This window comes from Aspergillus luchuensis, chromosome 2, assembly GCF_016861625.1.
Source record: "Aspergillus luchuensis IFO 4308 DNA, chromosome 2, nearly complete sequence".
Classification (NCBI taxonomy): Eukaryota; Fungi; Ascomycota; class Eurotiomycetes; order Eurotiales; family Aspergillaceae; genus Aspergillus; species Aspergillus luchuensis.
In genome coordinates this window covers 3,237,039-3,250,598 of record NC_054850.1, presented here as the reverse complement: position 1 = coordinate 3,250,598, position 13,560 = coordinate 3,237,039, and the positions used below count along the sequence as shown (strand labels likewise).

At 49.0% G+C, this 13,560-nt stretch overlaps 4 protein-coding genes across 4 annotated transcripts; all 4 read right to left on the bottom strand.

Moving 5' to 3' along the window:
* Positions 1-1,036: 1,036 nt before the first annotated feature.
* SPT20 (uncharacterized protein) lies at positions 1,037-4,107 on the bottom strand (the record flags this gene model as incomplete). The annotated part of the gene is made up of 3 exons (XM_041685855.1): positions 1,037-3,396; positions 3,463-3,675; positions 3,738-4,107. 3 exons carry the CDS (start codon positions 4,105-4,107, stop codon positions 1,037-1,039), a joined length of 2,943 nt encoding a protein of 980 aa, XP_041539898.1.
* Positions 4,108-4,888: 781 nt separating this feature from the next.
* Positions 4,889-5,632, bottom strand: AKAW2_21071S (uncharacterized protein; the record flags this gene model as incomplete). Its single annotated transcript, XM_041685854.1, has 1 exon — positions 4,889-5,632. The coding sequence occupies one exon, from the start codon at positions 5,630-5,632 to the stop codon at positions 4,889-4,891; it is 744 nt and encodes a 247-aa protein (XP_041539897.1).
* Positions 5,633-6,708: 1,076 nt separating this feature from the next.
* On the bottom strand, positions 6,709-8,087 carry AKAW2_21070S (uncharacterized protein; the record flags this gene model as incomplete). The annotated part of the gene is made up of 2 exons (XM_041685853.1): positions 6,709-7,329; positions 7,398-8,087. 2 exons carry the CDS (start codon positions 8,085-8,087, stop codon positions 6,709-6,711), a joined length of 1,311 nt encoding a protein of 436 aa, XP_041539896.1.
* An 845-nt stretch (positions 8,088-8,932) lies between these two features.
* AKAW2_21069S (uncharacterized protein) lies at positions 8,933-10,690 on the bottom strand (the record flags this gene model as incomplete). Its single annotated transcript, XM_041685852.1, has 2 exons — positions 8,933-9,754; positions 9,932-10,690. The coding sequence occupies 2 exons, from the start codon at positions 10,688-10,690 to the stop codon at positions 8,933-8,935; spliced, it is 1,581 nt and encodes a 526-aa protein (XP_041539895.1).
* Between the last annotated feature and the right edge of the window lie 2,870 nt (positions 10,691-13,560).

Here is a 13,560-nt window from a genome sequence, read left to right as displayed (position 1 = left end):
GTAATGATTTCTAGATTGCTAAGTTCTTCATCACACCACATTTATCATATGATCATATAATGTGGATGTTAGGTATCTACTTACTACTAACGTATTCATATTCACCCAGCCCATACGTAAAAAAACTATTGACTACCGCAATTTCTGGGTCATTAGACAGATAGATATATGAATGAATGAACTGAACTGTCTTAATATCTCCGACTTCCCTAGTACTTTATCTTCTTCCACCGACCACATACCCCTGACTCACTCACTCAACGATCAGCCTCCCCAAAACTTGACTCTCTGTATACTACTGCCCATTTATTGCTTCTGTCGATTGTGAAGCTATTATCTTAGGTGGAGGCTCTAGATCAATTCATAGGAGGGGAGGGGGGCGGGGTTTATTCTTGAGTGTTGGGATGATTACTTACTACCTGTCGATTAGAGACAGTCTTTACTCATAACAAAACAACTATATCAGTTTCGCTTCAATTCGACTCTTATCAGACATCAACGTCAACATCAGCATAAATCAAAAAGGGGACACCTGTACAAAAATGGTATCAAGTCGGTTCCTTGCTCCCCTAAATTCAACCAGTCCATTTCCCGTGTGGTACAAGCAAATCAAAATCAAATCGCCAAGCGCAAACCAGGAAGACAAAAAAGTAAAAATGAAAGAAAAGCAAAGCAAAAATGGATAAGGATACCAAAAAAAAAAAAAAAAAAAAAAAAAAAAAAGAAGAAGAAAAGGAGGCCCAAGTCTTACAAAAATAAAATAAAATAAAAACGCCAGCCTCTTTTGCCTTGGTTCCCAATACCTTATGCACAGTCTCAGAAATGAAGAAAAATAAGCGGGGACTTGAAGAGAAGAAGAAAAAGAACAGAATAATCCGAATGTATAATCGTGGAGGTTCGTGGGGAGCGCCATGCGCTGTCCAAATCCGATAGAAGGTATAAGAATGGTAAGGTTTGAAGAAAAAGGGTAAAGATGAAAGAATAGCCCTGCGGCATATTGTAGTTAGAATGAAAATGAAAAAGAAGGCAAAGCAAATCAGCTACTTCCCCGGGCGTTTTGCATCATGTTTTGTTGCTGTTGCTGCTGCTGATGTTGCTGCTGCATCACCTGAGCTTGAACATGAGCAACCTGGTTGGCACGTTGCTGAATCAGCTCGCGCTCTCGTCGAACAATGTCATGAACCCAGGCTTTGGCATTTTGTTCCAGTCCCGTGGTGTACTGTCGTTGTATATGTGGTGGGAACTGAGACGGTGAACCGTACTGTGGCATCAATCGAGCCGCCATTTCTTGCCTAAGCCGTACTAATCGCTGAGTGAACAATTGCTGGTAGCGCTGTGGAGTGATGACGTTCTGTGCCAAATTTACTCCTTGCATATTTTGTGGCAGATGACCTCCATTGGCCTGAGCCGCTGCCATTAGCATTTGCTGCTGTTGAGGGTTCATATGTGGGCTGTTTTGGTGTACCTGTCCCTGTTGATTCTGTGATTGCTGGCCTTGCTGCTGTTGCGGTTGCTGCTGTTGTTGCTGTTGCTGTTGCTGTTGCTGCTGCTGAGCCATGTGCATCTGCGCGAGCTGCGCACGCATCAACTGAGCCTGATAGGCTTGTGGATTCGGGAACTTGGGCTGTGCCTGGAAATTCTGCTGCTGGGCTTGTAGCATCTGCTGCTGATGGGCTTGAATGTTCTGCTGCGCATGTGCGTTGGCCTGCATCTGAGCTACTTGCTTGGGCGAGAACTGATTCTGCACCATATGCCCTTGCTGGGCGAGAAGTTGTTGCCTCTGCTGCAATAGCATCTGCTGTTGCTGTTGAGGTGTGAGGCCCATTCCGCCTCCCATTTGTGGTGTTCCCATCATGGTGGCCTGGTTCATCACCGGTGTTGGAGCCATCGTCGTGTGACTCGGGCTGGCGTGGCTCATACGCTGTGTTGGTGTTACATTGCGCATGATAGGTGTAGCATGAGACATTGCTGGCGTTCCTTGAGTCATCTGTGGCGTCCCGTGTCGGCTCTGTCCCTGTTGGCTTCTGGAAGGTGCCATCGGATGGCTCATAACTGTAGGATGGGCGTGCTGCAATGCAGATGGCGGCCTCTGGGGGCTGCCTGCTCCCTGCATAGAAGGCGTCATGCTCATAGGAACACTTGCTTGTGCGGCCATTGTGCTGCCAACAACAGGCGAAGAGGTGTTGTGAGGTGTCTGGTTACGGACCACCGGCGAAGACTGCGGCGCTTGGCTAACCCCGTTAGTTTGCGCCATGACATGCCGATTCTGCTGCTGCTGCTGTTGCTGCTGCTGTTGTTGTTGTTGCTGTTGCTGCTGCTGCTGCGCCGCAAGTTGCGCCTGAGCCTGCGCGGCAAAGTGCTGTCTACGAGCCTCCTCCTTAGCGTGCTCTTCATTCTGTCGCTGCTCCAGAAGGCGACGTTTCTCCCTCTCCTGCTCTTGCTGTTGTCGTTTAGCCAACTCCTGTTTCATCTTGACTTCGTGTTCGCGCTTGGCCTTCTCCTCATGCTGCATACGGATATTCTCAAGCGTCTTGAACCTTGAGAATCGAGGCTCAAATGGTGCACCACCACCCGTATCATCCACAACCGCGGATTTCGGCCCTCCAGCACCACCGGAGGAGGTAGGCTCCAGACGCTCATCCATGATGAGCATAAATCTCTCTTCCTCGGCAGCCAGCGCCTCGTCAGCAGCGAGCTCAGCCACGGTACGCTTCCTCCTCTTTGGTGAGGGTGGCGGATCGCGGTGGAGCGGGCTCTCCATGATCTTCAGCAGATCTTGCACAGCGTCGAAACTGTTGACAGGGTCCAAGAAGAGAGGTGGAGCCAGTGCTCTTGTCAATCTTGCTTCACATTCCAGAAACTCCTGAGGTTCAACCAACATTCTCTGTCGTTTTGCAGGATGTCCACGCTCGGTCTGATTGGATGACCCTCCTGGAGATGGTGGAGCTGTAGACGAGGACTGCTGAGGACGCGAGGCAGCATTTGATGCCGACTGTTTCGCCGCTTTGGGATCGGGTGTAGTGGCAAGTAAAGTGAGTTCCGCTTGCAAGGAACGTGGAGTCGGGTGGAGCACGGTAGTGAAAACTCGGGGTTTTGGAGGCTGCTTGGGTTGAGCGGAGTTCGATGTAGCTTCCTCTGCACGATTCTCCGAGTCGCCGGACTGCTCGCCGTTGGTTTTCGCATCGGGTTGATTTCCGGTTGGGGTTTCCTTGGCGGCCGGCTTATCGGAGTTTAATTGGGATTGCTTTGGGTAGGGCACATAAGCCGATGGTGTAACATGCTCGTTATAGTTATGAATCGAGAATGGGGTGTTATTCTCGTTGGAAGTCGGCGCAGTCGACTTCCTGGCCTGGGCTGACACCGACTTGTGATCGACCACGCGAACGATGAGGCAGCCTGTGAATTGCAGAGGTTAGCCAAGTCCACCAGACAGAGGTGAAGTTGAGGCATGTGGAAGCGTGCCTTCATAGAATCGGACATTAGCCCGCAACAGCTCCTCCATCATATCATGGGGAACGGTTCCGGCACGAATGTGTTCGATGATGACCTTCATCTCGGAATTATAAGGGAAGCTTCCATCTTGTTGCTCGAAGCGGAAATGTGTTGGGTGAAGGTGGAGGATAAGCGAGGGCGGGCATTTGGAGAACTTCTTGAGGATGTAAGACGACGTTTTGACTATGACGCACCCGATGGTCAGTACGCAGGGGCTCCGCATGTGGATCGGGTTGAGAGCTTACCATATGGCTCGGGACACCTGTTCCCTGCGCGACGATCATTGTCAATGGATAAGGACCTTAACAATGGTTTTTGTAACCGCGCGGCCGGGTCACCGGGCTTTTGCGCTTCCTTCTTAGGTCGATTCTGAGTAGCCTTGTTCGAGCCGGCAGCCGCATTAGCCGCGCCATTGACGCCATTTGACGTCGGGCCGCCGGCGGAGCTTGCTGAAGCCGGTTGATTCGAACCGGGCAGACGTTTCGCGGAGGAGGGGGGAGAAGAAGAGGAGGTTTGTTGAGACTTGACTCCGTTGACTCCGGTCTGGACGAAAGGCGGGGGCGGTCGCTTCATCTTAGGGGTATGTGAAGTCGGCTTCGAAATTGCGGTCGCCATAGTCTCGGAGATGAACCGCGGCGCGATTATGGTCGCAAGCTGATAAATGCGACCTTGGGGAAACCGGATCCAGGAAGGATGAGGACAGGGCCGTGAGTCGTGGTTGATGATACAGCCGGAGCGCGAGACATGTGGGGAGCGGAGATCGGGGGCGGCACGACAACGAACTGGCCCGATTCAATGCGGACACTTGCACAAAGCGCGGATCGCTACAGACAAAGGGTATGAAAGTCCATCGAACAGACACCTGCAAAGAAGGCAGGGGAGGCTCGGAGCGAGTGGGAAGAGTCGGTCGACGGTCGGTTGTGGCTCTGCAAAGGGAGTTTGTATGATGCCAAGCCGCGGGCGACGTGAAGGAGGTCGGGGTCACCTGACTACCGCTTTAGGCTTAGTGCCGCGCCTGCGATATGGAGTATTCCAGATATTATATCTTCTATTCATCTACTGAAGAAGATTTGTGTTCTTTCCATTCTGAGAAATCAGAGATCATTCAAGTGACAGCTAACACCTAATTTGTAACTATCGATACACAAACTGAAGACCCACTACTACGGTCTTATTCAATATCTAGGCAGTTTGGTTGAAACTAAGTACGAAAAGGCCATATGCAGAGAGCATAGTCATCATTATACCGTGGTAGTGACCCTTGGGGCTCTGTGGAGAGTACGTTGCGGTTAGGGACTAAGGGGTGCCCTTGGGCTTTGGAGGTCTTAGCAGGCAGATGATGGAGGTTTCCTCATTAAACCTAGCACATACACCACAGTGGCTTTGTACTTTTCACTCATATGAAACGTGAAATCTCGCGAAAGCCCTCATTATCTATGACTATATCTCGCTCTGCTCCAGTAGGTTGCCGATCAAACATAGCTCTGAATGGGATCACAAGAGGCTGTCCGATTATCGACGTTGGCGTAATGACTACCTCCTGAATAGAAAATGCGAGCTGCATATTTGCGGGCTGCTGGATTAGAGGTGGCATTTGGTCGGGTTGCTGGCGTAATTGGTCGATAAGTTGTCTAGTAGTACCCGGTCTACCTATGTTGGGGGGGGCAAGTTGCCATTTCTCAATGCGTAACTCTCTGCTCCTGGATTTGATCGAGACAAGAAGTACAATTCTAGTGTCTCCAGAAGAATTCTGAAACCACCAGGTTGCGTCGCGCCGGAGCTTTGCCATAGATTCTGAGACACCAGTTTCGATGACAAGTGTCGGCCATCCACTTAGCTGGCCAAAAGAAGGCGGGCGGCTCGAAGGATAAAAGCTATGGTCAGGTTGCTTGCCGTGTGTCGAAACAGTACCAGGGTTCGTGGTTGTTCTCCCCCAGGAAACTTCTGTTCGTGGTATCCCCATTTGAACTCTCTGGTCTTCGATGTAACGCGTTATTTCTGACGTAGTGAACTCATATGAAGCAGATGGCACGACTTTGAAGAGCCCCGTCTTTGCTTCCCACATGAACCGGACTCCAATTCCTGGCAGTATGTCGTCCGCTTCGCTCAGCCTGTCAATGGTCGTTTGGGGCATGCCCATGAGGACCAGCCATTGGTTTCCATCCCCTCCATTCTGCTCCAGTTCGGTGTAAATGGCCTCCAGCGCATTCTGTAACCGTTTCGAACTTGAGCATGACTGATATGTGCGCAGTTGATAGGAGGATGGCAAATCAGCCAGAATGTTGTATGGTGCGCTAATTCCGTTGATAACCGGATCGTCTGAAGTACTTTGGAAAAGATGTCAGATTTCAAGGAAGCCATGATTGAGAATGATTATCAGGATGGGTGGACTGGATATGGAGTAGATATATATGGGACAATTGGGAGAGGAGTGTGAGTACAAGGTTTATGAAAAAAGCCCGTGAAGATTATGTAGGAGAGATAGGAGGGAATGAATGTGTGTAAGAAAAGTTTGAAAGATTGTAAAGAAAGTGAATATAATATGGAATCCGAGGCAGAGATATGGGAAGTGAATGAATAGCGGAGAAAAAGAAGAAGAAGAAAGAAAAGGGTTGGGAAGCATAATAATAACATATAAAGCATGCAAACTAGAAAAGTGTAGAGTGCACGTAGTAATGAGTACAATATATAACATGGGGATTTTCATTTGACATACCATCATGATCTTCCATTGCTGTATTATTAGGAATACACAGCTTATTAGGTTGGGACTGAATGTGTGGTGTTGGCTGCGGAAATGAGGTGGTGGATGAGTCGTTTAAGTACTACGCACCATGGCCATCAACACATGAGTATCATACATACATCATGTACCGGATAAGTATTGACCACCTATGACAAAACTCTATACAGAGTTTATATTCCTGAGAATGTTAACGCGTAAACTCGCTGCTATGTGCAAAGGCTTATTTCATTCAACATATCGCTTCCGTAGAAGCTAAGTAGACCATGCTTCGCGGTCATCATGCAATCAATATTCACACAGGGGTAAACAACATGAAGAGCAAGTCCTCTTCATCTCATCAAGACAGGGGAATCAATAACAAGAAAAAAAGAGAAGATTCATCAAAGTAACATAAGGCACACCTATACGCAAGGCAACCGAGACGTTCAGCCAACACTGAAACATCAACCTTTCCAATACTCGACTTCAGTCTAGTCGTGACCAGACACCCTCCGCCTCCAATCATCACCAATGCGGTGGACATCGACCACGTTGATCCGCTTGCCAATGCCAGTGACACCCTCCTTCTGCCACCATTTCTCGCCCTTGTCTGCAAGAGCAGACTCATCGTCGCTGTCAACAAGACCACCGTGACCGATTTCGCCTCCGACGACGATGACCGTCTCCCGAACCCAGCCAGAGAAGAGCTTTACATGCTCTCCTGCTTCCCCGGTAAGGGACTCCTGAACATACACTACCTCCGGAGAAAGATGGCGAAGAAGATGCACAAACCCTGTCGCGGTGCTGAAGGGCATGATGGTATTCTCCTTCTCCACAAGTGCCTGCGCCTGGGTGTACATCGTCTTGAACAGTGGTGTAGAGCCCTCTTCCTCATCGACCTGGCGAGATTCCGCAGACGACTCTCCCTCGGGAAGCTCACCAGACGCAACAGCTTCTTCGGGGGCGATGTTGGAATAGGAAGAGGCAACAGACAAGTCCGGCTGAGAGGAGTTTCCCTGCTTCGGGGCGTGCTTGAGACCGGGGGCATAGATCATGATGAAGACCCTAGCCGTATCCAGGTTGACATGTTCAGGGAGATGAGAAAGGATAGACTACGTAGAAAACAGAAACTCATTAGCATAAACCGCTTTGGCACCTATACCAAACCATCAAGACTTACCACATGCTGAGAAACGATATCCTCCGGATCCACCTGCGCAGACTCCGACGAGACCACAATCGCAACAGTCCTCTTCTTCGTAGCAGACACTGGGCCGCCAACACCAACATCACGAACCGGCAACGCCCCCGTCATAGTCGGCGCAGACTGTTCCGCGCGCTGAGCTCTCGAAGCAACCTCCTCCGACCAGCGAGAATGATCCTCAAAGTCACCCCTATCTTCCTCACGAATCGAGGTCAGCGCACCACCCACGAAAGCTCCCGCGGCAGCGACTCCCGCAGCAACCTTCTTGCTAGCGCCATCGAAGATCTGCTGAGGACTAGGAGTGCGGCGCAGCGCACCCTGCATGCGCGCCATCATGCTAGCATCATCCCCTGGTATATCCGTGGCGGTTGAACGGGCGTAATCGTCCGCATATTCGCCATGAGGGTAACCCTCGGGGGCGGGGAAGCGGCCGTCGTGCGGAGGGGGGATAGTAGTATCGCGGTCGTTATTATTATTGTTATTATTATCGTCATCGTCCTCGCTGCGTTCGCTCCAGATCCAGGCTGCAATGCTGACAGTTGCGATGCCCACGGTGACAGCTAGAGGCACCCAGTATCCCAGGACGGTCCGATTACCAGTGGAGCTGAAGCCGGCGCCGGCTCCGACCCGCCGGCGGCGAGCATCCTGGGAGTAAGGAAAGGACATCGCGATCACACTGAACTTGGGGCTTAATAATGGCGCATAGACTGGGATGGGTCGCGGTGAGCTGCAAGTCACATCGCAAGTCTCTGTCTAAGGGAGGGGAGAGCGGAGGGGGCTGGGTAGTAATGATGGGGATAAGAAAGGAGGAGCTAAGTCCTAGTAACTAAGTAGTAGTAGCTGCTACTTTGCCGCGCGGGCTGGGCTGGCCTCGGACGAACCGAGAAACATGTGGCTGGTGATATGATAATAGTTTCCCGCTGTTTATTGGTACCGCGGGTTGCTTTTTCTGCCAGGAGCAACCAATCGTTTCCCTTACGGTATGGTACGGAACTGCCCGGGGTAGACTACTTCTCTCTTCTTCCTCGGCCCCATGGTTTATGCTGCTTACTCCCTGTAATTATGCAGTGCCCGCATAAGCCGATTCATGCTTGCCGTCGGCACGTGGTTCTGGGGTAGTTGGAGACCACATGACTACAATTGGATGTTATAGAACGAGGTCTTGACGTGGAATTATTTCGCAAAAGTCACAAGATATCCATAAATGCGAAAGACGATCATGCTTAGTGAAATGTGAAATAGGGACTCCTTCTTGCCATTCACTCCGTATCCCCCAGAAGCAATGACCCAATATTCGAAATAACACCATCAGATAGTAAGCAAAGAGAAGTATGGACGAAAAAGAACTATGTGTACATATGCGAATGAAGAAAAAAAGAAAGTTCGGTTAAGCATAAAAAACAGACTCAAAGCGAATGTAAATGAAGCCAAAGAGAAGCATAGATATCATGAAATCGTGAGTCGAAGGACAAGGCCGCATTTCTCTCTTGCTGCACAAACGATCATTCCCTTCAAATCATCATGTTCGACTCCAAAGGTATTTCAGATTGTTCTTCGGGCAGCAAAAAGTCGAATCCATCAAATAAACTGTGTTGAAATCCAAACCCAAATCCATATTCATTCGGGTTGCTTTCTTCTAACTCTGGGGTCTTTGTGAGTTGCCGCGCGGCCAGCTGCTCTACAGTATACTGATCCAAAGTAGCTGAAAATAGATCCGTATTAGAGCCGTTCTCCGTCCCAATATTGAAGACTAGCGAGTTTGCATCTTCCGCATCCTTGCCACCGGGGGAGCCAATTTGGAGCTCATGTTCGGGATTTTCTGGATTTTCTGCGGGCGAGAGTGATCGAGGTCTGTTTGCAGCAACATCATACGAGGGTTCAATAGAGGGATACATCTTGAGGCCATTCTCAATCACGAGCAAGGAGGGATCGACGGTTGTGCATGTGGTAGGTGGAGTATCACTAGTGTTGCACACAAGCGACCTTTGATTGTTATCGTTCTTCGAAGCCACCTCGGGGCTTCCAGCGGAGGAAGATGCAGACTCGGAACGAGCGTTAACTGCGTCCTTGAAAGACGAATCCGATGCATCTTCCATAGACCAAGTTTCATCATCGTCGCAAGATGCAGAAGTACCATTGGCGAGCGAAGTGGGTTTGTAGGGCTTCTCCGAATCTCTCCTTCGATTGATCTCTCTCGCAGATATTCTTTCAGGAGTTGAAGGTGTCGGAGAACCAAGGTCTGGTGATACATTCCTCACCATTGGCCCGGGTAGTCTGAGTTGGCGCTTCAGGTCGGCAATATGGTCGTCTTGCCTTGACCAGCTACCCTCCCCCTGCCACACAGTTAGTGATGGAACCATCTGAGTATATGAATTTGGGGATACCGAAATAGGCTCGATAACGAACGGATCATCTAGGGCCACCGAGGGGTCCATTCTCACAAAGGGCAGAGACACCTGGGAGGTCTGGACATTCTGCATAGCCGTAGTGGTATTGTTCTGGGTACCTACCTGCTGTATGATTTCCTCGTGGCAGGGACTCTGAGTCACGCGGGAAGAGAGGCTCTGATTTGAAGAAGCAGTCCGGGCTGTATCGAAAGAAGACTGTGTCGAACCAACACTAGACTCTGGTTTTCTCATAGGTGTCTGTACTAGACCAAAGGAAGCCTGTGATCCCAGGGGAGATCTCTGTGCTGAATCATAAGAGCTCTGCACTGGCTTGGCAACGGGCTGCGCCATTGGTGACATCGACACGTAATAGTACGGACAAATTGGCATATAATTCGTCCCAGACCAATTAAGGAGCTCGTAGTTGTCTGGCTCCGACCGCCTCACCTCAGCCAGAGCAACATCGAAGAGATAACCAGGCCTAGTCCAGAAGTACAATTCGCCCAATGTGTTCCTCCACGATTCCATCATCAATGCATGCAAATATGGGTCGGGTGCCAAAAGCTGAGCATCAGGGGTAGGCGGCTGTAGCCATCTTAGATGGTCGCCTCGGGCATAGAATCGAATAACCCCGTGCATGAATCCGCCATCGTTAACGGGGATATCGATAATCTTTGAGAGGGCAGTGGCAGTCATCAGAACGGACTTTCGTGCCTCTTGGATCTTGCTTGGCGGATCAAGACAGACAGAGCAGTCGTAGCCGTGTAATGCAGCCGTAGGGCGGAGGATAGTCCCAGGGGATGCCCAAGGAGGTATCGGGGTGTTTCTCCATTCAGGGTAGAAGTGATTGCACGCGAACCAGTGAACAACCAATTGGGTCATGTTGAACTGGTGTTTCTACCACCGGGTTGAAGCACACGAGGGGATGTACTTGATGAGAAGTATCCCGGGGGATGTCGAGATTAGATGGAAGAGAGGAAGGAGATTGAAAATGCGTCTAGAGGAAGTTTCCATCTCTGTATGGAGTAGAAACTCCAAAGCTGATGGGAAACAAAGAAGACCATCTTGTGTTATCGACGTAGTGAAGGCGAGGGTCTTCGACGCAGTGAAGGACAAAACAGACAATGGCCTTATGAACATCGAGGCAACTGGGCAGTTTGAGTAGTAGGCAAACATGTTGCTGCTGCTGGTACTGCTGGTGATGGTTTATATTCTCGAAAGTCATCTGAGAGAGGGAAGGTGGGTAAACGTGGTGGATGGATAGTAATATGTCATGTATACCTAGAACTTATATAGTACTATCGAATATCATCATGTTGGCTAGTGGCCCCTAGTACTAAACTTGCAGTGTGGGCATATACTCTCTGGGCTAAGCGATAATGCGATAATAGAAACCTTCCACACTACACAGCATAGGAAAAGCTCAAGAATGTATGAGTTGATGAACTTATAGTCCCATAAGATGGGGGTAATTGGGAGAGTTTGTGTCTCAATCATTGATACATCTTGTGTCCATTCTGCAGATAATATGCCAGGTTACATATCCAGTGGATAGTGAACAAAAATCTGATCAGCTACTAAGCTAGTTGACACTGATTTTACAAGCCTCCCATTGTGTGTAAGTCATAATCCGCAATTTGATCCCGATGGGAGTAATGTTTCGGAAGAAGTATACTATACATCTATTCTAATCACATCATAGGTCATGTATGCTTACCTGTGATACATCCAGGTCAGCCTTCAATGTACTACGTAATACGTAGATACTGCAAAGTTAGCTAGAACAGACAATACTCTGGCCTACTATATTGATTCCAGAGCTGTGCAGTATGAACCCAATGGTCCGAGGAAGAAAGATATCAACATCCTCCATTTCGTTACTATTTTCGTTCCTATCGTCCGCACAATGGTCTCATCCAATGTACAAAATGCCCTCACACCGGTGAGCGAACGTGCGTGTCTCACGCTATCCCACCAATACCGGAAAAGCTGAAGCGAAATCAGCGACAAGGACCTATTATTAAGTACCAAAAATATGAGGGTCTCCACTGAGTAGCATCCCCACTCGTAGCTGAAGCAAAGCCTTTCTCATTTCCAGACGAGGAGTAGGCATTGAAGAAGCAGAAAGTGCTGGAATAATTGCGACACTGTGAGTGAATAATAGCTTCGCATAGCAAATGAAGTTGCAAATCCAACTCACGGACAACATCAGAATCACGCAATGGTATGATATCGACTTATCATCGCCAGACTTGATCAGTTCATGAAGAGGGTTCCGGTTCCTCAATCCTTCTATTCCCGAAACCCGTGGACCCCGCAGTGGGTCGAGATAGGAATATTTGTCTGAGATAATCCCGTGCGCGGCATCTCAAGTCTCATTCATTGCTCTGGGAGTTAGTTCATGGTCCGGCGAGCATTGGGCAAATCAATCAGCATGTTGGATGGAGATTGGAAGGATCCTTGATCTCAGCCAGCCCTTGATCATTAGAGCTCCACTTGCTGATCACCTTGGATGTTGTCAAGAATTGGAGATAAGAGTCAGGCAAGTGCAAGGATTGTAGTTAGTATCTGTATCTGGCTTCGTCTTATCAACAATAGATTTCGGGTTAGATTTTCCTTTTCTTTCTTTCCTTTTTATTTTCCATCCAGCCACCAGACAAACTCGGTGTGGATTCAGAGTCGGCAGACAATCGGTAGGCCGCCGCCCCTCTTCACAGGGCGACTGCAGTAAGCACGAAGTGAGAACGCTTAAAAACCAAGGTCACCAAGAACGAATGGATTTCCTACCGGGCAACACAAACCCCGCTTGGTGGCTTTCCAGTTGCAGCGACATGCAGATTCCGCTAATGGCTTAACCCTCTTCTCTTTGGCCCGAGAATCATGTTGCCGCAGTTACACCACTTATCTCCTTTTTCTTTCTCGCTTTCTTTTCTTTTTTTTTTCTGTCTCGTAGACTTCTTACTGTACGAGTTCTTGGTGCTCCACTGGTTCTCTTTTAGTGACTAATGATGGATAGAACTAGATGGTTAAGGAACTTCCGATCGGGGGTAACAAGCGGAACATCATACTTGGCGGGAAGGTCTCACTGCTGGCAATGTCTTAGTTCTTGGTGGTGGTGGTGGTGGTAAATGATGGTGGTAGTGAGGGAGATACGACATCCAGTCAGATGACCGTTCCTGGCACAGGCACACGAACCACATCAAAAAGTAGTAGTAGAAATCGTAACCCACGGGCACCAAGCAAAAGCAATAACAACATTAACAACAGAAACGGACCAGTCAAGATAGTGCGGAGTACCCTGTACCGATGTCCCCCCTTTGAAAGTAAGTAGTATCTCTCTTTATCTCCCCCTACCGTGCAGCTTGCAGGTAAGAAGAAAAACAAACACAATGTATCGTTAAACGGCTTATTATGCCAGGACAGATCAGAGGGTCACTCGGTGTTTCAGGTATATCCCGGTTACAATGCTTGCAAGAACATGCAGTAGGTCGATACTTAAATGCAGAGTGATGTGTCCTGCTTAGCTCGATCAACTAGCGGAAGTAGTAGTAAGGAATGGGAATTTCAGGCATCAAGGCCCTACCATTTGTATGAACGATTATATTAATTTCTCTGGTCATAGGAAGGAGAAGGGGATCTCAATCTCGGCCGCAGAAACCAAAATGGCGGGCGGGCCGGGAAATTTCCAGTTTTCTGTGACCAATCATGAATTTATCGTCTATCCTGGTGAGGGATAATTGCTATGGTGGTTG